At 50.7% G+C, this 22966-nt stretch overlaps 1 protein-coding gene across 1 annotated transcript; it reads left to right on the top strand.

Annotated features, from left to right (window-relative positions):
- Positions 1 to 8641: 8641 nt before the first annotated feature.
- Positions 8642 to 16360, top strand: CTU1 (cytosolic thiouridylase subunit 1). The gene is made up of 3 exons (XM_043899925.1): positions 8642 to 8774; positions 12028 to 12571; positions 15048 to 16360. Exons 2-3 carry the CDS (start codon positions 12064 to 12066, stop codon positions 15581 to 15583), a joined length of 1044 nt encoding a protein of 347 aa, XP_043755860.1. The 5' UTR covers positions 8642 to 8774; positions 12028 to 12063; the 3' UTR covers positions 15584 to 16360.
- Positions 16361 to 22966: the final 6606 nt, after the last annotated feature.

Here is a 22966-nt window from a genome sequence, read left to right as displayed (position 1 = left end):
AGGAAGCCATACGTGTGTCTGATTGATTTTTAGAAGAAAGCTACTGTGAGACTTCACCGCCCAGCTGGGACCCAGCAAGGGCACAGGCGACCTCCCACACCCCGGTTCATTCCCCAGCCTGATTCAGAAGTGAGAACGCCTCCGGGACCTTTGAATTAATCCCTGGTATCAACTGGGGAGTGTGGGGAAGTTATTAATTCTCCTGTTCAAACCCGGAAGGCGTCCTGGGTGGGGCTGGCAATGGCCAAGCCTCGTCATGTAAACAGGGACCTTCCTCTGGGAGGAGCGATGAGGTTTTTTATTTCATGGTGAGCGCCGGAAGGGAGAAGGAAAAGAGTGGGCAGGGCTTTCTGCCTGTCACTGCCTGGGTCCGCCCACCGAGCACGGGTCATCCCAGGACTGCAGCTGAGGGGTTCAGAAAAAGCTGGGAGGGTTGTTACGAATAGCGATTCAGGTGGAGGAGGCAACAGGGATCCCAGTCCTTGTTAGGAGAGAATCGGGACTGTGAGCTGCCGTGAGAAATTCTTCTGGATGTGAATTGTCAAGATTTGAGACGGGAACTGTCTGGCCCTGTCCCAGGCTGCCAGCTCCCTCCCCTGTGGAGTCAGATTGGAAAGAAGTGCCTGTTATTGCATCTTGGTGCCGCGTCTATATGTTCTCCCTACACATCCCAACCCCCTTTTCGTGGTCTCTGTGCTCCATTATTTAACCACTATTGTTGTTGTTTAGTCACTAAGTCGTGTCCAACAATTTTGCACACCCATGGACTGCAGCATGTCATATCTATGCATTAAGATGCATTAGATTCACATATATTTCCAAAATCACCTGATGTGAATAATAAAAAACTAAACACATCCCTCATAGGCTTCCCTCAAAGCTCAGTCGGTAAAGAATCCGCCTGCTTGCAATGCAGGAGACTCTGGTTCGATTCCTGGGTTGGGAAGATCCGCTGGAGAAGGGAAAGGCTACCCACTTCAGTATTCTGGCCTGGAGAATTCCATGGACTATACAGTCCGTGCGAAGAAGGCAATGGCACCCCACTCCAGCACTCTTGCCTGGAAAATCCCATGGATGGAGGAGCCTGGTAGGTTGCAGTCCATGGGGTCGCTAAGAGTTGGACACGACTGAGCGGCTTCACTTTCACTTTTCACTTTCATGCATCGGAGACGGAAATGGCAACCCACTCCACTGTTCTTGCCTGGAGAATCCCAGGGACAGCGGAGCCTGGTGGGCTGCCATCTATGGGGTCGCACAGAGTCAGACACAACTGAGCGACTTTCACTGTCACTATACAGACTTCCCTGTAGCTCAGACGGTAAAGAATCTGCCTGCAATGCAGGAGACCGGGATTTGTTCCCTGGGTTGGCAAGTTCCTCTGGAGAAGGGAATGGCAATCCACTCCAGTATTCTTCCAGCTACAGAGTCTGTGGGAGTCGCAAAAGTTGGACACAACTGAGCGACTAACACACACAAACACATCCCAAGTTAACCACTGCGTATTCCCATTGACAGAGATGGGCACGTATTCTACGTTTATATCTAAACCTGTATCTCCGTTAAAAAAGTCAAATCACTCTCTTGCACACGTGAAACTAATGTAATATCGTAAGTCAATTGTGTGTGCTCAGTAGTGTCTGACTCTGCAGTCCCATGGACAGTAGTCCACCAGGCTCCTCTGTCCATGGAATTTTCCAGGCAAGAATACTGTAGAGCGTTGGCATTTCCTTCTCCAATGGATCATGTTTTGTCAGAACTCTTCACTATGACTCGTCTGTCTTGGGTGGCCCTGAGCTACAGCTCATAGTTTCATTGAGTTATGCAAGCCCCCTCACCAGAACAAGGCTGTGATCCATGAAGGAGGAATTTCTGATACTACACATTAATTTTACCTATTCCTGAGCTTCATAGCAATGAGATTATAAGGTATGTTTTCTTCTGAATCTGGTTTCTTTCACTCAACATGTATTCAAAATTCATTCTCGTTACAGGTGCCATTGTTCTTTTTTTCTTTTTCTTTTTTTTTTTGAGGACTAGTATTCCATTGTATGGATATACCATACTTTGGTCATCCATCCTCTTTTAGTATTTGGTTTATTTCCACATTTTGGCCATTATAAATAATGCTGCTGTAAACAGTCACATATAAGTGTTTGTGTGGATATTTGCTTTTATTCTCCCCGAGTAAATATCTAGGAGTAGAATTGCTGGGTCATAGAGTGGATGTATTATACTTAACTGTACACAAAACTGCCATATCATCTTCCAAAGCAGTTGTACTATTTACATTCCCCCCAAGAAATCTGTGGCTTCCCAGGTGGTTCAAGAATCCGCCTGCCACGGCAGGAGATGCAAGTTCAATCCCTGGTTTGGGAAGATCACAGGAGTAAGCAATGGCAACCTACTCCAATATTCTTGCACGGAAAATTCCATGGCCAGAGGAACCTCGTGGGCTACAGTACATGGGGTCACAGAGAGTCTGACACGACTGAGCGTCTGAGCACACACAGAAATGTATAAGAGTTCCAGTTCCTCCATGTCCCCTCCAACATTTGGTATGCTTAGGCTTTAAAATTTTAGCTACTGTAACAGATGTGATAGGACATCTATTGTGATTCTAATTTTCATTTCTCTGGCATCTTTTGAGCACCTTTTCATGTGCCATTTGGATCTCTTCTCTTACAAAAATATATAAACAAGACCTTTTTCCCAATTTAAAAATTAGGTTGTCATTGGTGTAAAAAGGCAAAATTCAACCGAGTGGATTTAAGTATCTAGTTAGATATTTGCTTATTCACGAATCAGGCAACATCTCACTTAACAAGTAGAAAGATGTACAAAATGGAAGGCTTTTATATCAGAAGGATGCAGGGACCAGGATAAAAATGAATTACCTCATCTTTCTTTGGGAGATACAGATCTATATGGGATATCATCCACTAGTGCTGACCAGGAAATTCCCAACTGACTGGTTAAAGGTCACACCCTTGGGAGGCTGAAACTGCAATTAGGTTAGGTAATAAGTGCTGTTTGCTGATGTGGGGCTTAGCACGTATGACTCCATTTGGGGCCCAACTTCTTTTTTGAAAACATTGGTTTATCAACTAGTAAGAATTCTTTATATTTAAGTTCAACCTGTCTTTCAGGGATCTCTTGATAGATAGAAGATATAGATAGATAGATATGATTTTCTCCCACTTTATAGTTTCCCTTTTATATTCTTAATTCTGTCTTTGATGAACAGAAGTGTTTAATGAAGCCTAATTTATGTATTTTTATGCTTAGTATTTTGGATGTCCTTTAAGAATTCTTTGCACATCCATAGATATTCTTCTAAGTTTTCTTCTAGAGTAATGCTGTCCAAAAGAAATAGAATGCAAGCCATGTATGTAATGTTAAAAGTCTTAATAGCCACCATAGAACAACAACTTAGTGAAATTACTTTTAAATTTTATTTATTTATGTATTTTTGGCTGCACTGGGTCATCCTTGCAGCATACGGGCTTTTTCTAGTTGAGGTGAGTGGGGGCTACTCTTCTCTGCTGTGTGTAGGATTCTCATTGTGACAGCTTCTCTTGTTGCAAAGCATGGCTTCTAGGGCGCTGGGGCTTCCATAGTTGTGGCTTGAGGGCTGTAGAGACTCAGGAGTTGTGGTGCATGGGTTTAGTTGCCCCATGGCATGTGGGATCTTAGTTCCCCTGGCCAGGGATCAAACCCACGTCCCCAGCATTGGCAGGAGGATTCTTAACCACTGGACCACCAGGGAAGTCTGAAATTACTTTTAATTGTATTATATTTAACCCACCATATCAACAATATTTAAACATGGAATTGGCAACTGAAAAAAATTCACAATGTGAGAGTTGTGAGTTAAGCTTTATTCAGGGTAAAATGAGGACTATAGCCCCGGAGACAGCCTTTCTAGGTCTAAGAAACTACTCCAAAGAGATAGGGCAAAAGGTCAGTATATATGAGACTTAGGAATATGCAAGCAAGCACATTTTTTTTTGCCACTTCATTTATGTTTTTAATTAATCACATATTTTTTTTGAAGAAGGTTTCTGCTCTCCTTGTGAAGGTTACTGCTAGTCACGAGGAGCAGACGTCACCAGGAAGGAATTGAGTGCTCTAGACACAAGGAGATGCATGAATTGGGCTCATAAAATCATCTCCTGAAAATATCTAACTGTCTGAAGACATGTCCTGCCAGTTTTTCCCACAACACAGATACCTCATTCCTGATCTCCACCCTGAACTCTTTTCAGGGGGTAACGAAGGTCAGCAGCCACAGCGGCTCAGGATTTGATCTTTGTTGAGGTAGATGGCAAGTGCCAATTGGTAGGTGACAGAATCAATACTAAAATTTATGAATGAGACTCTCCTTCAGAAATGGGTGTTGGGGTAAAGTAGAACGGGTCCCCAAGGGAGGCAATGGACCAAAGTCTGAGGTTGTCTGGAGGTTACACCTTGAACCCCCCTTTTAATCCATCTCCCCCTCTCCTCACCAGCCCTAAACCACACACCCCACATCCTTGTTTCTGGGACCCTGGAGCCTGGCTGCTCTGGAAACCTGACCTGCTCTGTGCCCTGGGCCTGTGAGGTGGGCATCAGTTGCTGCCACCTCCCTGGGCCCCGGACCCCCCTCTCGTTGGTGCTCACCCCATGGCACCAAACTCCCCTGTCGGGTGACCTCGCCTAAAGCTGAAGTGAGCACAGAGAGGCTTGTCCACCTCAACGTGTCCTGTGAGAGCTGGGCCAGGATGCCCGAGCCCCTGACAGGGTCCGGAGGGCAGCGGGGGTACCCGGGAACCATTACCCATAACCGGGGGTTATGGGCCTCGAACATCGGGTCACAGAATTTGGCCTGGGAGGGGGTCAGGAGGATCCCTGCCCCATCCTTTCCCCATTTCTGCAGCTCCTGGGGACACAGGGCCCATGTTCACTGAGGCCTCACTACTGACATGGATCCGCCATGTCTCTCTGTCACAGACTTTCCACTGAACTTGAACTTGACCATGACCGTCGTCCAAGGAAACAGCACAGGTAAGAAGGAAGCCCTTCTCAGGCTGCAGGAAAGGGCTGCTTCCAGCCCAGGGCCCCGTCTAATCCTGGCCCCACCTCAGTGATCCAAGACCCTCTTGTGGATGAACCCAGCAGTCCCTCCCCCTTCTCAGCCCCCATGACCACTGTGCCACCCAAGAAACAGGATGCTGCAGCCCCTCAGGATCGCCTTGTTCCTCCTCCCCATTGCACACCCCCTTCCCTCAATAAGTCCCTAGTGAAAAAAAAGGGAGAGTGTTAGCTCAGCTGTGTCCAACTCTTTGCGACCACATGGACTGTAGCCCACCAGGCTCCTCTGGGATTCTCCAGGTGAGAATACTGGAGTGGGCTGCCATGCCCTTTTCCAAGGGTTCTTCCTGACCCAGGGATCGAACCCACATCTTCTGCATTGCAGGCAGATTCTTTACCTGATTTCTGAGCCACTAGGAAAGCCCCAATAAGCCCCTAGCCTCACTTTAATGCCAACTGGTTCCTTGATTTTCTCTGACATTTTATCACCTGAGCATGCTGCCTTTGGTACTATAGCTTTGCAATTGTTTTCCTTAAGACTTGGTATAAAGAGAAAAAAAAAATCCATTTGTTTTCTTCCATTCAGCTCCATGCATCTGCCCATCTTATACCCCACACCCCTCTCCTGGAACCGTTACCCATAACCTGGGGTAGGGTCGGTGCTGTGACCGCTGAGAAGGGAAGGTGCAAGGGATAAGCGTACAAGGGCATGCCCACACCATCATCAGCTCTTGCATTTTCAGCTGATATCTCATCTTGCACCCCATCCCACTCTTGGGCCCCCTCTGTCCTGACCGACTCACTGTCTCCTAGCAGGGGCACTTATAGTATCTAGGTGCTCAGAAGGGTTGTTTCCCATGGTCCCTAATTTGCAAACAAAAAACAGAAGAATCAGAGAAGAGACAGAGGGAAGTCACAGAGAATTTAACAGTGGGTGAAAGAGGAACTTTTGACCACAGCCATCAGAGTTTAGGAGGACTTTTAACCCCACTTATTCAATTTGCAGAAGACTCTGAGGTCCAGAGTAGGCAAGTGAATTGCACAGGAAGTCAGTTCATCAGTTGACAGTTTAGGGTTCATTGGGCTGGGTGATAGGAAGTGTATGTTAATATGAGGGGGAAGAGTTGTCAACTCTTACCATGAGGTGAGGGAAGAAATTTCATTCATTCATCAACCATCTACACTGTACCTTTAGGTTTTTAGTAAAGATTCAACCCTTGCCCTTGAGAAAAGCAACATCTGGTTGGGAGACAGATCATCTGACAATTCCAATGAGACAGGGAAAGTTGCCGGGGTCCAGCCTCGGCAGGATCCAGGGGTACCCTCAGGATGAATGGCGTCGGCGAGAGAGAGACGTGAGACCAGCCTTGATAGGGCCAAGTCTGCGAGGGAGAGAGAGAGAAAGAGAGAGAGAGAGAGAATGAGAGAATGACCAGACGGGGGTGTTTGCAGGGTCTGGCAGAGTCTGGCAAATCTTTATTTTTTACTGTAGCTTTTATATTCTAAGTTAGTACATTTTTAGGGGAAGAAAGTTTAACATTACACCATCTTGTCCCTCAGGAAACGAGGGTGTTTCCAGTAACTTCTTTGTGAGTGTCTTATACATTATCTTCTGGCCTTGGGGCCTATTGACATTTTATGACCTAGGTGAATGCAAAGCTGTTTTCCTGTAATCTATTCTTTAATGAACACAAAGGTTAGTCCTTTTGCAGAAGTTATTAGTTGAATTTATCTAAAAGGTTTACAACACAAAGACTCTGCAGCTCTGGTGAGGCAGCCCCTGTTTAGCATTCCTGGTTAAAATGAACAATTCTAACCACTTTTAAAATAATATTTTTGTGTTACATTAACACGCATTTGCCAAGCAGGCTAGAATGCCAGCAAAGGGGTCTAAATTGAAACACTCCTTTCATCCTGGATAATCTTATAGGATACCGCCATCCGGGGGACATGTTGATTAAAGTTCTAAGTTGATTCTGTTTGGAGAGAAATCGGGGAAGGCCTTCTACCTGTGTCACAGAAATTAAGGAGTAGTCTAATATAGCAAGCATCAGAAAGACAGATCATCTTTAAGGTGAGCGCTGGGGCAGCTTTTCGAAATTCCTGAAGTCCTGATCTGCCTTGCTTGTCAGGCCTTCTCCTCATGACCTTGTCATGGGTGGGATCTCGTGTGCTGGCTCCCAGCAGAAAGTGCCTGTGGTGGGGAAACAAAGGCATGTGATGGGTGGGGCTCTTGCTTCTCTGACTAAAGGGTGAGTTCTCAGAGAGGAATAGGCCAAGCAGACATAGTGGAGACTTTCAGGCTCTCACAAGCGGTGTGAGTTCTGCAGATGACCCTGGACTCTCAGGTACAATGTTCCCAATCCCACTCATTCTCCCACTGTGCTGGGGATCCTCCACCAGCTACCAAGTTCTGGGCTCTGTCTCTCTGTCCGGTTTCTGGGGATCCCTAGTCAAAGGTGATGCCGCTATCCGTGGTGCTGATTCGGAGTTGACTGTTGACTCAGAATGTCTTGTAGCCTTGGGGAAGGGGGAAGGGAGGTTGACCACAAAGAACAAGGACCCTCGGTCTGGATTCAGGAGGGTCAACAATGTGTCAGACGTGCCAGGAAGGGCCCAGGTCTACCTGGGAGGAGGGACTCCAGGGAAAGGAAGATCTCTATTCGTCTTCCTTGACCTTCTGGCCACCCTCAGGAATGTTCTGTGGACAATGCTAGGCTGTTGACATACTGGTCCAAGCACTGGGTAAGGTGAAAGCTTTGTTCTACCCCTTAATATATATGACCCCATTTCATTTTCTGAACATGCCTGACAGAAAGGGGTAATCCCCCTCATCAAATAGAGGGAGCAGCTGACAGATAAATGAGTAGCTGTAGGTACTAGTCCCAGAGCTGCAAACAATCCCACCACTTCCTTAAGGCAAAATAGTAATAAACTTCATTTATTACACAATGAAATTATTACGTCTTCCTCTTGAATCCGGATTGAGCTCATTACTGCTTTTACCAATAAAATGTGGAGGACGAGATTCACACGGCTGCGACCCAAACTCAAAGGGCAAAAATAATGTGCTCTATGAAATAAAGTTAAAGTGAAGTCGCTCAGTCGTGTCCGACTCTTTGCGACCCCATGGACTGTAGCCTACCAGGCTCCTCCGTCCATGGAATTTTCCAGGCAAGAATACTGGAGTGGGTTGCCATTTCCTTCTCCAGGGGCTCTTCCCCACCCAGGGATTGAAACCGGGTCTCCTGCATTGTAGGCAGACGCTTTATTGTCGGAGCCACCAGGGAAGTCCAATGTGCTCTACAATCCTTCTAAAAGCCTATCGTGATCCCACAAAAGCAGATAACCAGAATGTAGCCACTTCGCCTCTTAAGCGTCCGGCACGGAGACACCTTACTGTTAATCTTAGTTAACAGTACACCGCCGCGTCCCTTCCATGCGCAGGCGCAGAAGGAAACAGCGCAGTGGATTTTGGGAGTAGTAGGCCGATTGCAATAACGGGCCGCAGGGACTGCTGGGAGTTGTAGGCCGAGGGCCTCAGTAACCACCTCTGCTTCAGGTGGAGCCGTCGCGTGGGGCTCTGGGAGCCGTAGGCAAGACAGTTCCCAAAGCCTTGTGGGAGTCGTAGTCTCAGAGCCACTTCCGTACAGGAGTTCCGCGTGTTAGGCAGTTTGGACGATCCAGCACCGCGTTCTACTCAGGTGAGTTATTTTCTCCCGGAACTGGTCGGCCCCTGAGCGCCCGCTCTTTGTCGCGGTGCCGTGTGAAGGTTGAGGAACTCTCCGGAAGTGATAACTTTCGCCTCTGACTGCCCAATGCTTGTATCCCAGAGGCCTACTGACCGGAATCCTCACTGTGGGCTCTGCGGTCCAGCCTGTCTCTGGGCCGCCCACCCCTCTCCCCTGGGCGGGCTCGGGGAAATTTGACTATTTCCCTGCTCTCACCTCCAACTGGATACTTCCGGGAGGTCCCTACGCTGTCCTGAAACCTCTGTCTTGATAGAATGATGTTACACACTACCCATAATTCTGACAAAGCTGCGATCCGGAGGCACACTTGGGGTCTGGGCCCCGCCTTCTGGGAGCACTTATTCCCTCAGCCTACAGATTTTTACTGAGCCCCGATCCTTTGCCAAATCCCTTGCAAGGCAGGGGGAGTCACTGGTGGCTGAGGCAGACCCTGTCCTTCCCTACCTGTAGTGAGCTCACGGGACACGGGAAGGGAGACAGGCCTGTCACCATGAAGGGTAGCATCGTGATCCAGTTGGAATGGAGGCATACAAGGGGCTCTGCGACCCCAGAGGGGGCGCCTGAGCCAACCTGGGGTCTATAAAATCTTCGAGAGGAAGATGCTTAACACACGTTTCAAATCTGACGTGTCCAAATGGAATTCTAGTCAGCCTCCTCCACAACTAAATGTTCTCATCATCCTCCCCGGTGCTCAGGCCCAAGCCTTCAAATCATTCTTCATTCCTCTCTTTTCTCATGACCCCACCCTCCATCCCAATCCAAGTCTTGTGCAAGCCCTACTGACCCTACCTTCAAAATAGATCCAAAAGCCCACCTTTTCTTGTCATCGCCACTGCCAGCACCCCAGTCCAGGCCAACATCATCTCACTGACTACTGCCCTGGCCTCCTCCCTGGCCTCCCTGCCTGCCACAGTCTGTTCCCCACACAGCAGCCAAAGGGAAACTTAAAACCTAAATCAGATCATATGCTTGCTTTGCACAGAACCCTCCCATGGTTCCAATCTCTCTCTTAATTAAAATTAAAGCTGTATCGTGGCCTATGAGCCTCTGAAAATCTGCACTTATTTCCTGGCAGAGTCTTCCTCATTCAGGAGGCAGGTTCCTGGGACCTAGTGACCGTAGATTTAGGGGGAGAAGAGAGATGAGTCCAGAGTGACTTTATGCCCTGTCCTACGGAGTAGCTGGGTGGAGAGGTGGTACTCAGCAAGCAGGGAACAGCTGGGCAAGAACAGGTTTCTCCGTGGGGAGCAGGGGACTGGTCAGTTTGGGTACCTAGAATTCTAGAGAACCAGTGGGTATCTTCAATGGGACATTTAAAGGACAAGCCCGATGAACATCGTGATTCAGTTACCCACAAGGAAAATGAGCTGGGCAGGAACCATGAAAGTGCCTCTCCTAAAGAGGCTGAGCCGGAGGTAAACCAGGAGAGAGAGAGAGAATCAAGCCAGAGGGAGGGGTGAGGTGAGATGCATGGGAGGATGTAGAGAAGACCCTGGGCAGGATCTCACTGGCTGTTTTGTGGACAATTGCATGTGCAGAGCAGGGAAGGGGAGGGCAGGGAGGTGGAGGAGGAGCCTCCTGCGGTAACCAGGAGAGAGACATGGCTCAGACCAGGGTTGCAGCTGTGTAGATGCTAAGGCGTGCTGGGCTTCTGGGTCTGTTTTAAAGCTACAAACAGGAATTTCTCCGTTCTGGTTGGATGTATGGGGTTTGAGGTTTGAGGACATGCCCCAGTGCATTCTCAGTGGGGCATTTGGAGGAAAGGTTGGGACCTAACATTGCAATTTGGAATCACCTACAGGGAGAGTTAAGAGGGATGGAGAAAGCAGTCCAGTGTCCTGGGACACAAAGCTCCTGCCCTGAGTAGCTGGAGGGACAGAGCTGCCCTTTAAAAGAGAAGCAGGTTTGGGAAGGGGAATCAGGAATCTGGGTTCTGCGGTGCCTGTCATAGACAGCTGAGCTGCACTAGCCCCTAACTGGTGTTACAGGCAGTAAGCACGTGAGTCACATAAAATGATTCCACACTTTATGGGAAATCCTGGAAACAGGGTGAACTGCTTAGAAGCTAGCTACTGCACTATGATAGTCCAGCCCCGAGATGATGGTGCCTTGGAGGGGAGGGACTCAGTCTGGTGGGTTCCCCCGGCAGGTGGGTCCAAGGGAATCTTGGCTGGGTGGGGAGGAGTGAGGTGGGGGGGAACAGAAGGAGTCAAAGATGGGCTGATCCACCTCTTGATAAGGCCACAGAAGCTTGCGGGAGATTCTGAGATGACTGCCCTGCCTTTCAGAGGATACAATCGGAACCCATTCGTAGAGAGAGCATCCCACCCCACCAAAGTGAAAGTCCAGTTGGTCTTTCCTGTTTATCCCCCTTCCCCTAACAGAACTGCCGGCAGTCCCCTTGCCTCCTTCTTTTCTTAGATCACTGACCCTTCCCAAGCTCTCTGAGCAGCCCTGGAAGCCCAGGTCAGCGACCTGTCCTTATGATCAGGGTTGTAAGAGGTGTGGCTTCCCTGGAGACTGTGAAACGTGTCCTTAATATGCACCTCCATCCCTCCAAACAGAATCCGACCTAACTTGCCTATCTCTACCTCTCCCCTCCACCCCTCACCTCCAACCAGCTACTTCTCTCTCCTTGGTGTGTAATGGGTGTAATCCAAGAAGCCTTCCTGGAGGCACTAGCCTCCTTAAACCTCCTCAAACCTTCAAGTGTCAAACAGTTGACCCTTGAACAACATGAGTTTGAACTGCTCCACTGAGACTCAGATTTTTTTTTCCCCAATAAATACATACAATACTACACCATCCGCAGTTTGGTTGAATCCTTGGACTTGGAACAGGGAAGATATGGAAGGCCGACCGCAAAGTTAATGTGGAATTTGGTTGTACTCCCAATCCTCGCGCTGTTCAAGGGTCAACTGTATACATATAACCCTCCCTTACTCTGGAAGATGGAGAAGGAAATGGCAACCCACTCCAGTATTCTTGCCCGGAGAATCCCATGGACAGAGGAGCCTGGCAGGCTACTGTCCAAGGGGTCGCAAGAGTCGGACACGACTTATCGACTAAACTACTCATTACTGCAACTACTCGGGAAGAAGCCTACCTGGTCCCCACTATTCTCGGCAGGGACACTACCCTCTGTAAGCAAGGACCCGCAACCCGGAATCCACGTGTAACCTGCCTCCCCTCTCCACCCATCCAGGAGAACCGACCCCTCCCGCCTCTCCAGGACCCCACGATGCCCGCCCCGCAGTGCGCCTCTTGCAACAAGGCGCGCGCCGCCCTCCGCCGTCCGCGCTCGGGCCAGGCTCTGTGTGGCGCCTGCTTCTGCGCCGCCTTCGAGGCCGAGGTGCTGCACACGGTGGTCGCGGGCCGCCTGCTGCCACCCGGCGCCGTGGTGGCCGTGGGCGCCTCGGGCGGCAAGGACTCCACGGTGCTGGCACACGTGCTGCGCGAGCTGGCCCCGCGCCTAGACATCTCGCTGCACCTTGTGGCGGTGGACGAGGGCATCGGCGGCTACCGGGACGCGGCGCTGGCGGCCGTGCGGCGACAGGCGGCGCGCTGGGAGCTCCCGCTCACCGTCGTGGCCTACGCGGACCTCTTCGGGGGCTGGACGATGGACGCCGTGGCCCGCAGCACGGCCGGCTCCGGCCGCAGCCGCTCCTGTTGCACCTTCTGCGGGGTGCTGCGGCGCCGCGCGCTGGAGGAAGGGGCGCGCCTCGTGGGAGCCACGCACGTCGTGACCGGTGAGCGCCGGCGCGGCCCAGAGGGGACGTGGTGGGCGGGGCGCATGCGCGGGAGAGCTTCGGGCGCCGTATGGGGGGTGGAGTGCGTGCCCAAGGCATAATGGAGACTATGAATGGCCTAGAGGAAAGAACCGAACACGGAAAAGGGGATGTGCGCATGCTCCAGCATGGGGCCCGGCCGTACAGAAGGTTCCTGCCAGGGTGGTGGGGGCGGAGGGAAACAGGATGGGCTGGGCATCACGAAGACTTCGAGTCTTGGCCGCTGTCTTGGTCGACGCAGCTTGGAAGGGAGGGTGGGCGGTGGGAGAAGCGAGTGGCAGGGGTTAGTCTCTGGGGCTTAGGTCTTTGAGTCTTATCTTTAATCGTCTCTAATAATCTCGGTCTCATGCCCCCAGCTGTCTCTCTTCAGAATTCATCTCTGTCTCTGGACAGTATCTCTGCCTCGTAACTTCTTTTTCTTGTTGCCATCTCTTCTTTTCCATAACTCTCTTTTCTTCTCTCGCTCTCATCCATTCCTTCAACAAACAACCACTGGGCTTCTACTAAATGCCAGATCCAAGCTGTTATTAATATATAGAGTACGTATCACACACATTTGTATTATATATGCTCACATCATCCTCATCGGGCTATGGCTGAGAATACAGCGATGCCTAAGACTGACCCAAGCCCGTACCTTTGCACAGTTCAAATATAAAATGATAAATGATCATAAATGTTACTGGAAAAAATTATGTGGTGCAAAAGAGGACCTTATGGTGTGGAGAGAGGGGATGAGGAAGGGCTTTTGAGATCCGAGGGCTCTGGGTGAGGGGGTGAAGAGGAGTGGTGTTTGAGGTGGGTGGAGGTTGTTCCAGGCAGAGGGAACCATCTGTGCCGAGGCCAGTTTGAGGGGCCCCGGGAAGACCAGAGCAGTGGGCGGAGCTCGGATCCACTTTCCCCTTTTGATGGTGAGGCGTTAACATCTGATCCTTTGAGCAATGGGGAAATGGGTGGGCTTGACAAAGGCTCTGAAAAGTATACTAGGGCAGGGGTGAGGAGCCTGGGTTGGAGAGGCAAGGGCGAAGCAAAGAGCCGGGAGGGTGGCAGCTGCGGGTGGTCCAGGCGAGAGATGATGGTTGATAGAATCAGTGCATTTTTTTTTTTAATGCTGTGTAAATATTTCATTACTTTCCCCCTGGTCTCTCTAAACAAAAATAACACAAAAACATTGCAGTCTGTGCCATCAAAGGCACTTGTGTCAACAACTATGAGTTTTCTATGGCTGCTGTAACAAATTACCACAAATTGAGTGGCTTAAAACAACATAAATAAGAAAAAACAACAACACAAATGTATCAGGTTGCAGTTCTGGAGGTTAAGGTTCAGGCAGAAGTCTCACTGGTCGGCATTCCTCTGAAGAATCTACTGGAAAGTCCATTTTCTTGCCTCTTCCAATTTTTAGAGGCTACCTCTTGGAGGCCACCTTCCTCCAGCTTCAAAGCCAGCAGCTGAGTCCTTCTCATCTTGCATCGTCTGACCTTGCTTGTGTTCCCACATCTTGCATCCTAACTCTTTGACTTTAAGGACCCCTGTCATTACCCTGGGCCTCCCATGTGGCGCTAGTGGTAAAGAACCGCCTGCCAATGCAGGAGACATAAAGAGAGGTGGGTTCAATCCCTGGGTCGTGAAGATCCCCTGGAGGAGGGCATGGCAACCCACTCCAGTATTCTTGCCTGAAGAATCCCATGGACAGAGGAGCCTGGTGGGCTACAGTCCTCGGGGTCGCAGAGTCGGGCACCACTGAAGCGACTTAGCACGTCATTACCCTGGGGCCCACCTTGGCTCAGCTAGGCCGCTCTCCCTGTATTAAGATCAGCTGATTAGTAACCCTCATTCTGTATGCGGTCTTGATCTCTTTTGCCATGGGACCCAATATATTTTCAGGTTGAGGGGGTGGGGGATTCTGCTTACCACAACAGCCTTCTTTCCAATTTCCATTAAATGACTTCCGGGTAGTCTTAAGTACATTTTCCTTTGGGGGGGGGGGGGGTGTCTTTTTGGCTTGTGGGATCTTGGTTCTCCAACTAAGGATTGAACCTGGGCCCTCAGCATCCAAAGCACAGAATCCTAACTACTGGACCGCCAGGGAATTCTCTGAAGTACACTTTTAACTGAGACTGAAATGACAGTCTTCCCGACCCAGGGGTCAAACCCAGGTCTCCCGCACTGCATGCAGATTCTTTACCTTCTGTGCAACCAGGGAGGCTCTGAAATGATGGTTGTAGTCTAAAGGACTTTCACTCGCTAGCAGAGGGCCTGGTCTGCGATAAGTGGGGGGTAAGTGAGGCACCCCGGGCTGCTCCACGGGAGCCTGGGTGCGTCGCCCTCTCGTTTCTCGCCGGGTCCCCCCACAGCCGCCCCCCGGCCACCCCGCGGTGCCCCGGGATCTCCTCCCCCGGCCCCCTCCTCACGGCTCCCGTCTCCCCTCCCCCAGGACACAACGCGGACGACATGGCGGAGACGGTGCTCATGAACTTCCTGCGGGGCGACGCGGGCCGGCTGGCGCGGGGCGGGGGCCTGGGCTCCCCGGGCGAGGGGGGCGCCCTGCCGCGCTGCCGCCCGCTGCAGCTGGCGTCGCAGAAGGAGGTGGTGCTGTACGCGCACTTCCGCCGCCTGGACTACTTCTCCGAGGAGTGCGTGTACGCGCCCGAGGCCTTCCGCGGCCACGCGCGCGACCTGCTCAAGATGCTGGAGGCGGCGCGGCCGTCGGCGGTGCTGGACCTGGTACACTCGGCCGAGCGCCTGGCGCTGGCCCCTGCCGCGCGGCCCCTGCCGCCCGGCGCCTGCTCCCGCTGCGGGGCGCTGGCCAGCCGCGCGCTCTGCCAGGCCTGCGCGCTCCTGGACGGCCTGAACCGCGGCCGGCCCCGCCTGGCCATCGGCAAGGGCCGCCGGGGGCTGGACGAGGAGGGGCCGCCGCGGGAGCCGCAGCCATCCCAACCGCCGACTTCCCAGCCGGTCCCCGACTTCTAGAGACTCCAGTTCCCTGCCAGGATCTGGCGCCGAGGGGGCGCTGGGCCGCCTGTAAATGCCACGGAATTACCTGAGCCTGGGCTTCGTGTGCAGCTGGGAGAGAGACGGAACCTGTTACCTGAGGTCCTGCAGACGCTCTGGGCTCCTGGGGCTGGGGGCCGGGGACTCCTGGGTCTCAGAGAGGAGAGCACTAAACGACCTTCCATTCCTGAGCGAGTGGGAATTAGGGGGCTGCTTGCCTGTACCTCTGTGGGATCTGGGCGTGCTCAGATGGTCCTAACCCTTCTCGATCGCCTACTGCCTGCCTGGTGTTCGTGTTTGCCTGCAGTAGGATAAGCACAACCACGCACCTGGATGGACATGTCAGTTACAGCACTCGTGTTTCTGTGTGAGCGCTGTGTGTACTGCAGGCGCTGGGCCATCACATTTCACCCGCACCATGATCTCATTGGCTGTAGCCCGAGGCCCGTAACTGGCCCGAGGTCACCTCCCTGGAGCCCCACCTGGGGGCTCTCACCCAGGTCCTCCTGGGGTTCTTCAAGACTGTGGAATTAGTCCTTATCCCCACTACCACCTGAATCTCTGATGGATGAAGAGCAACTGGGGCGGCTCTCCAGACTTCAGATTCCAGAGGCAGAGCTGGGTGAGCTTGGGTCAGTGACTCAACCTCTCGGATCTTCCATTTGCTCGCTGAAAATGGAATCAAGGCCTCCCACCAAAGCACTGTTTTGAATGTTTGATAAAGCGCTCAATAAATGTGTCCGACTTGGCTGTTCACACTAAGATTTGGCCACCAGGGGGCGCTCGATTTCGGGGTTGCTGTCCTGCCGATCCAGACAGGCGTGAGGCTCAGAAACTGCCTGACTCCTGGGCAGTCTTGGCGTCCTCAGTCCCACCTCCAAGTTTTGCTGGGCTGCTCCTTTGTTAGAAACGCCCTCCTTTCCCATCTTCCCGCTCAACATCCTCCAGGGGCCTCCTGGAAGCGTCCCTGAATCTCTCCCACCCTGCCCAGCCCAGGACATTGGGACTCTCCCAATCCCCAGACGCTGGGTCCTGTCCTCTGGCCATCCACACTCTGGGTCTCTCTTTTCCTATTTAGATTGGGCTGGAGGGCTGGGAACAGATGCTCTCGGAGCCCCCTGTGAATTAATCGAGCATTCGGTTAATTATTCCTTCAACAAACACTTATTGAGCACCTCATCTGTGGCCCATGTGCCAAAGGCTAGGAATACCGCAGTGAGCAAAAGACAACAGCCCCAGCCGCCATGAGGTTCACAGTCTGGGAGAAACAGACAATAAGTCAATGAATATATAATGTCAGGTAGTGATTAACACAACCAATAAAAATAAAGCAGGATTAGAGAGGGAGATAGTGAGCACCAGTGTCCATGGTGGTCAGGGCATTGCCTCTCTGAGGAGGTCGCATTTGAGCAGAGACCTGAGTGAAGCAAAGGAGTGGATCATAAAGCTATCGGGACTTTCCTGGTGGCCCAGTGGTTAAGAATCTGCCTTGCAATGCAGGAGACACGGGTTCGATCCCTGGTGTGGGAACGAAGATCTCACATGTCAGGGGGCAACTAAGTCCCCCCCCACCCCACCCTCACCGCAACACTGCACCCACCCACCACAACTAGAGAGTCTTGGGGCTGCAACAAAAGATCCTGAGTTAACTAAGACTAAAGGCAGCCAAAAAAAAGTCATACAGCCACCTTGGGGAAGACCTTTCCAGGCAGAAGGAAGTGCTGACGCAAAAGCCCAAGGGTGGGAATAAAGTTGGTAAGTCCAGGAAACGACAGGCAGGTGGTGTGGCCAAAGCAGAGGGCAGGGGGGAGAAGAGCAAGAGTCGAGATGCGGTGGTTGCCAGGGCGGGTCGTGCAAGGTCTCGCTTAGGCGGGAGCCCATGTCCAGTCCTAGTTTGCCAGGCCTTTGCAGAGCACTCCTTCCTTGCGTTAAGCTCAGCGATAGGATAAACTGTGTTTTGATCCCCAGTTTTACAAATAGTAAATTTTTGGCTGAGAGATGTGAAGTGACTTCCCCAAGGTCACACAGCAGTAAATCAGTGAAGAAGCTGGGGCTATTCACCCTTTTCACTGTGCTGCCTGCTGGAAGCCAGGGGACTTGGGCCCTTGTTGCATGTCAGCCACTGATTCACCTTGTGGTTTTGGGCAAGGGGCTTTTCTTAATCAAGTTGCTCCCTTCCCATCAGGAGGCGGGTGGTTGATTAGATTTCTGTTGTAGTTTACAGCAACACTAACCACCAGAAATATATTCATAATATGAGCCATATATGTAATTTAAAGATTTCATATGGCCATATTTTTAAAGAGGGGAGGAAACAGGTGAAATGTTATTAATATATTTTATTACGGTGTGTTAAAAAGTAGAGACATCACTTTGCTGACAAAGGTCCATAGAGTCAAAGCTGTGGTTTTTCCAGTGGTCATGTACAGATGTGAGAGTTGGACCATAAAGAAGGCGGAACACTGAACTGTGCTATGCTGTTTTGAACTGTGGTGTTGGAGAAGACTCTTGAGAGTCCCTTGGACTGCAGGGAGATCAAACCAGTGCATCCCAAAGGAGATCAGTCCTGAATATTCATTGGAAGGTCTGGTGCTGAAGCTGAAGCTCCAATACTTTGGCCACCTGATGAGCTGACTCATTGGAAAAGACCCTGATGCTAGAAAAGATTGAGGGCAAGAGAAGGTGGGCAACAGAGTATGAGATGGTTGGATGGCATCACCGACTCAATGGACATGAGACAGAGTAAACCCTGGGAGATGGTGATGGACAGGGAGGCCTGGTGTGCTGCAGTCCATGCAGTCACAAAGAGACACAACTTAGCAACTGAACAACAACAAATATCCAAAATATTACTATTTTAATGTGTCAGTCAGTTCAGTCACTCAGTCGTGTCCGACTCCTTGCGACCCCATGGACTGCAGCATGCCAGACCTTCCTGTCCATCACCAGCTCCAGGAGTCAGTGATGCCATCCAACTATCTCATCCTCTGTCGTCTCGTTCTCCTCCCGGCATCAGGGTCTTTTCAAATGAGTCAGTTCTTCACATCAGGTGGCCAAAGTATTGAAGTTTCAGCTTCAGCATCAGTCCTTCCAATGAAGGGAAGGACTGTCCAAGGGACTCTCGAGATTCTTCTCCAACACCACAGTTTCAAAGCATTAATTCTTCGGTGCTCAGCTTTCTTATGGTCCAACTCTCACATCCATACACGACCACTGGAAAAACCACAGCTTTGACTTGACGGACCTTTGTTGACAAAGGAATGTCTCTGCTTTTTAATATGCTGTCTAGGTTGGTCATAACTTTCCTTCCAAGGAGCAAGCGTCTTTTAATTTCATGGCTGCAGTTACCATCTGCAGTGATTTTGGAGCCCCAAAAAATAAAGTCTGACACTGTTTCCCCATCCATTTGCCATAAAGTGATGGGACCAGATGCCATGATCTTAGTTTTTTGAATGTTGAGTTTTAATCCAACTTTTGCACTCTCTTCTTTCACTTTCATCAAGAGGCTCTTTAGTTCTTCACTTTCTGCCATAAGGGTGGTGTTACCTGCATATCTGAGGTTATTGATATTTCTCCTGGCAATCTTGACTCCAGCTTTTGCTTCATCCAGCCCAGCGTTTGTCATGATGTACTCTGCATATAAATTAAATAAGCAGGGTGACAGTATACAGCCTTGACGTACTCCTTTCCCTGTTTGGAACCAGTCTGTTGTTCCATGTGCAGTTCTAACTGTTGCTTCCTGACCTGCATACAGATTTCTCAGGAGGCAGATCAGGTGATCTGTTATTCCCATCTCTTTCAGAATTTTCCAGTTTGTTGTGATCCACACAGTCAAAGGCTTTGGCCATAGTCAATAAAGCAGAAGTAGATGTTTTTCTGGAACTCTCTTGCTTTTTCGATGATCCAATGGATGTTGGCAATTTGATCTTTGGTTCCTCTGTCTTTTGTAAATCCAGCTTGAACATCTGGAAATTCACAGTTCACATACTGTTGAGGCCTGGCTTGGAGAATTTTGAGCATTACTTTACTAGTGTGTGAGATGAGTGCAATTGTGCAGTAGTTTGAGCATTCTTTGGTATAGCCTTTCTTTGAGATTTTAATGAAAACTGACCTTTTCCAGTCCTGTGGCCACAGTTGAGTTTTCCAAATTTGCTGGCATATTGAGTGCAGCACTTTCACAGCATCATCTTTCAGGATTTGAAATAGCTCAACTGGAATTCCATCACCTCCACTAGCTTTGTCCATAGTGATGCTTCCTAAGGCCCACTTGACTTCACATTCCAGGATGTCTGGCTCTAGGTTAGTGATCACGCCATCATGATTATCTGGGTCATGAAGATGTTTTTTGTATAGTTGTGTGTATTCTTGCCACCTCTTCTTAATATCTTCTGCTTCTGTTAGGTCCATACCATTTCTGTCCTTTATTGTGCCCATCTTTGCATGAAATGTTCCCTTGGTATCTCCAATTTTCTTGAAGAGCTCTCTAGTCTTTCCCATTCTATTGTTTTCCTCTATTGCTTTGCATTGATCATTGGAGGAGGCTTTCTTATCTCTCCTAGCTATTCTTGGGAACTCTGCATTCAAATGGGTATATCTTTCCTTTTCTCCTTTGCCTTTAGCTCCTCTTCTTTTCACAGCTATTTGTAAGGCCTCCTCAGACAGCCATTTTCCTGTTTCACATTTCTTTTCCTTGGGGATGGTGTTGATCCCTGCCTCCTGTACAATGTCATGAACCTCCGTCCATAGTTCTTCAGGCACTCTGTCTATCAAATCTAATCTCTAAACCTTGAGAAATTTAACCTTTTTTTTTTTAATAGTAAGTATTCAAAATTCTGTGTGTATATTACACTTACAGTCCATCTCCTTTGAGACTCAACCACAGTTCTGTCGCGAATGGGACCAAAGGGCCTCGAGAAGCTGAGGAAGACGCTGTTCTCAGCTCCAGCCACAAGAGGGCAGTGTGGTCACACCGTGCACCCGCTGGCCGGCTCCTTAAAACAGGTCTGTTTCCTAACGCGCGGCCTTGGTGAACTCCGCTGTCTCCTCCTCCCTCTCCCCGCCTGCCCCCCACCCCCCAAAACCGGTCCCTCTGGCCCCAGCCAGCCTGGATCCAAGGGCGAGAGACACAGTCTGGCAGGAACCTGAAGGTCCCATATGAACACTGGAAAAATTCCATGACCCGAAGATTCCAAGACCCGAAGACAGACATGTGTCTGTCCATCCATCCATTCATTCTGCAAATATTTATGGAGCACTTAATTTGTGACAGCAATGAACAAAACAAAAGCCCGCTCTCACGGGAGAGGCCCAAAAAGGAGGAAAATAAGTAGAATAGCTAGTATTTCAAATGGTGATAAATTGATCGATCATGTCAAATTGATCAATCATGTCAAACATTTAAGTAGGGTGGACACGGGGGAAGACCTCTTTGCTGGCTGCGAAACCGCACGTGCAAACTCCAAGGGAGGCAGAGGAGTGACGGAGGTGGGCGAGTGGAGGAGAGATGAAAGAGGGGCCAGGTCGCAGGGGCGGGAAGCCACGGAGATTTGGGAGCAGAGGAGCGATAAGGATCATCCTTTATTCAGGAGACAAACATTTGCCCAGGCACCTCCCAGGAGCCAGGCCCTGCAGGGGGTTCGTGGGGTAACAGAGCTGAGTCAGCCCCAATCCCTGCCCTCAACGGGCTCCCTGTCTGATGGCGGGAGGCGGTGCGCACCGACTCTGGCAAATCAAGACCCAGAGGGATGGGCGTTAAGGCATAGATCAGTAAGGGCAGAGGGGAGCCCGGAGGTGGGGCGGCTAACTCAGCGTGGGGCGTCTCGGAATGCTTTCTGAAAGAGGTAGTGTTTAAACCAGGATCCAGATGAGTAAGAATGAGCACGGGAAAGGGGTGGGAGGGGAACGACTGCACCTGTGGCAGAGAAAACAGCCGGTGGAAAGGCCTGCCGGCCAGGGCGCACCTCGAACCCCTGAGCCCGGCGGAGGAACGGTTGCTTCTGGTGCCGGACGCCCGGAGAGGGGCCGGAGCGGATGGGTGGTGACCCGCACCCGCTAGGGTCAGAATGCCCTCGCACAAGGCAGAGGGCTTAGAGCTGACAAGGCTTGTTCAAAAAGTGTCCAAAAGAGCCTTCTGGGGACTTCCCTGGCGGTCCAGTGGGTTAAGACTCGGTGCTTCCTCGGCAGAGGGGCACAGGTTCGTTCCCTGGTCGGGGAACCAGGATCCCACATGCCTCAGGCCAGGGCCAAAACCTAAAAAAAAAAAAAAAAAAAAAAAAAACCTTTTTAAGCCTTCTGTGACTGCCTCTAGGAGGACTGTGGGGGAAGGAGGGTACTTAAAAGCAAGGAGGCCAGGAAGAAGCCAAAGCCATAAGCAGTTGGGGATGGTGGGAACAGATATGAGGGCTATGTAAGAAGCCTGGAAATCCTGCTCAAGTCTAAGGTATTGTTTTATAAGTGTAACAGCTCCTGCATAACCCCTCCACACACACCCCCCACCAAAAAAACACAAAACAAAACCCTGTAAATACAAGAGAAGCTTCTCCTAAACGGAAATAAAGATGTCTGCCACTTAGGCAGATGGCAGTGGTGATCACAGGAGAGTCTTGCTGAGAGAGAAAGAGTGGTAAACATGGAGGGTGGGGCAGGGTGTTGCTGAGGCAAGAAGCCCTGGTCATCATGGAGCGGGGTTTTCCTGAGGCCCGTGGCCTTGGAGAAGGCTGTGCTGTGTGCTACCACCCCATGCGCTGTAGCCCGCCAGGCTCCTCTGTCCATGGGATTCTCCTGGCAAGAATACTGCAGTGGGCTGCCATGCCCTCCTCCAGGGGCTCTTCCCAACCCAGGGATCGAACCCAGGTCTCCCACACTGCAGGTGGATTCCCTACAGTCTGAGCCACCAGGGAAGCCCAAGAATACTGGAGTGGGTAGCCTAACCCTTCTTCAGGGGATCTTCCCGACCCGGGAATCAAACTGGGGTCTCCTGCACTGCAGGCGGATTCTTTACCAGCTGACCTACCAGGGAAGACCCTGGAGAAGGCAGCTCCTACATAAACGTAAGGGGTCCTTTATGCTTGTTGAATGTCTGGGAAAGGACCCAAGTTGATGAGCCAGAAATCCCCATGCCCTAGGGTACCACCACCTGGAGTCAGAAGCATTCTTTCCTGCAAGGATGGGGCCCAATCTCAGAAAGATGGGCTTCCCCATCTTCCCCCCTGTGTGTGCTCTCCCAGGGCTGGGTAACCAGAGACTACTGTCAGGTCTGAAGATGTAGAGGCATTAGGTGCAGAGATTCTGGGGAGAAGTCTCTCGATACCCTTAATCTCATCCAGTCTGTTTTCACAGAGGCACTTCACATGTCAGGGACCA

Source organism: Cervus elaphus, chromosome 4 (genome assembly GCF_910594005.1).
Source record: "Cervus elaphus chromosome 4, mCerEla1.1, whole genome shotgun sequence".
NCBI lineage: Eukaryota > Metazoa > Chordata > Mammalia > Artiodactyla > Cervidae > Cervus > Cervus elaphus.
Note: the sequence above shows the minus strand (reverse complement) of the source record. Positions and strands in the feature narration are given on the sequence as shown.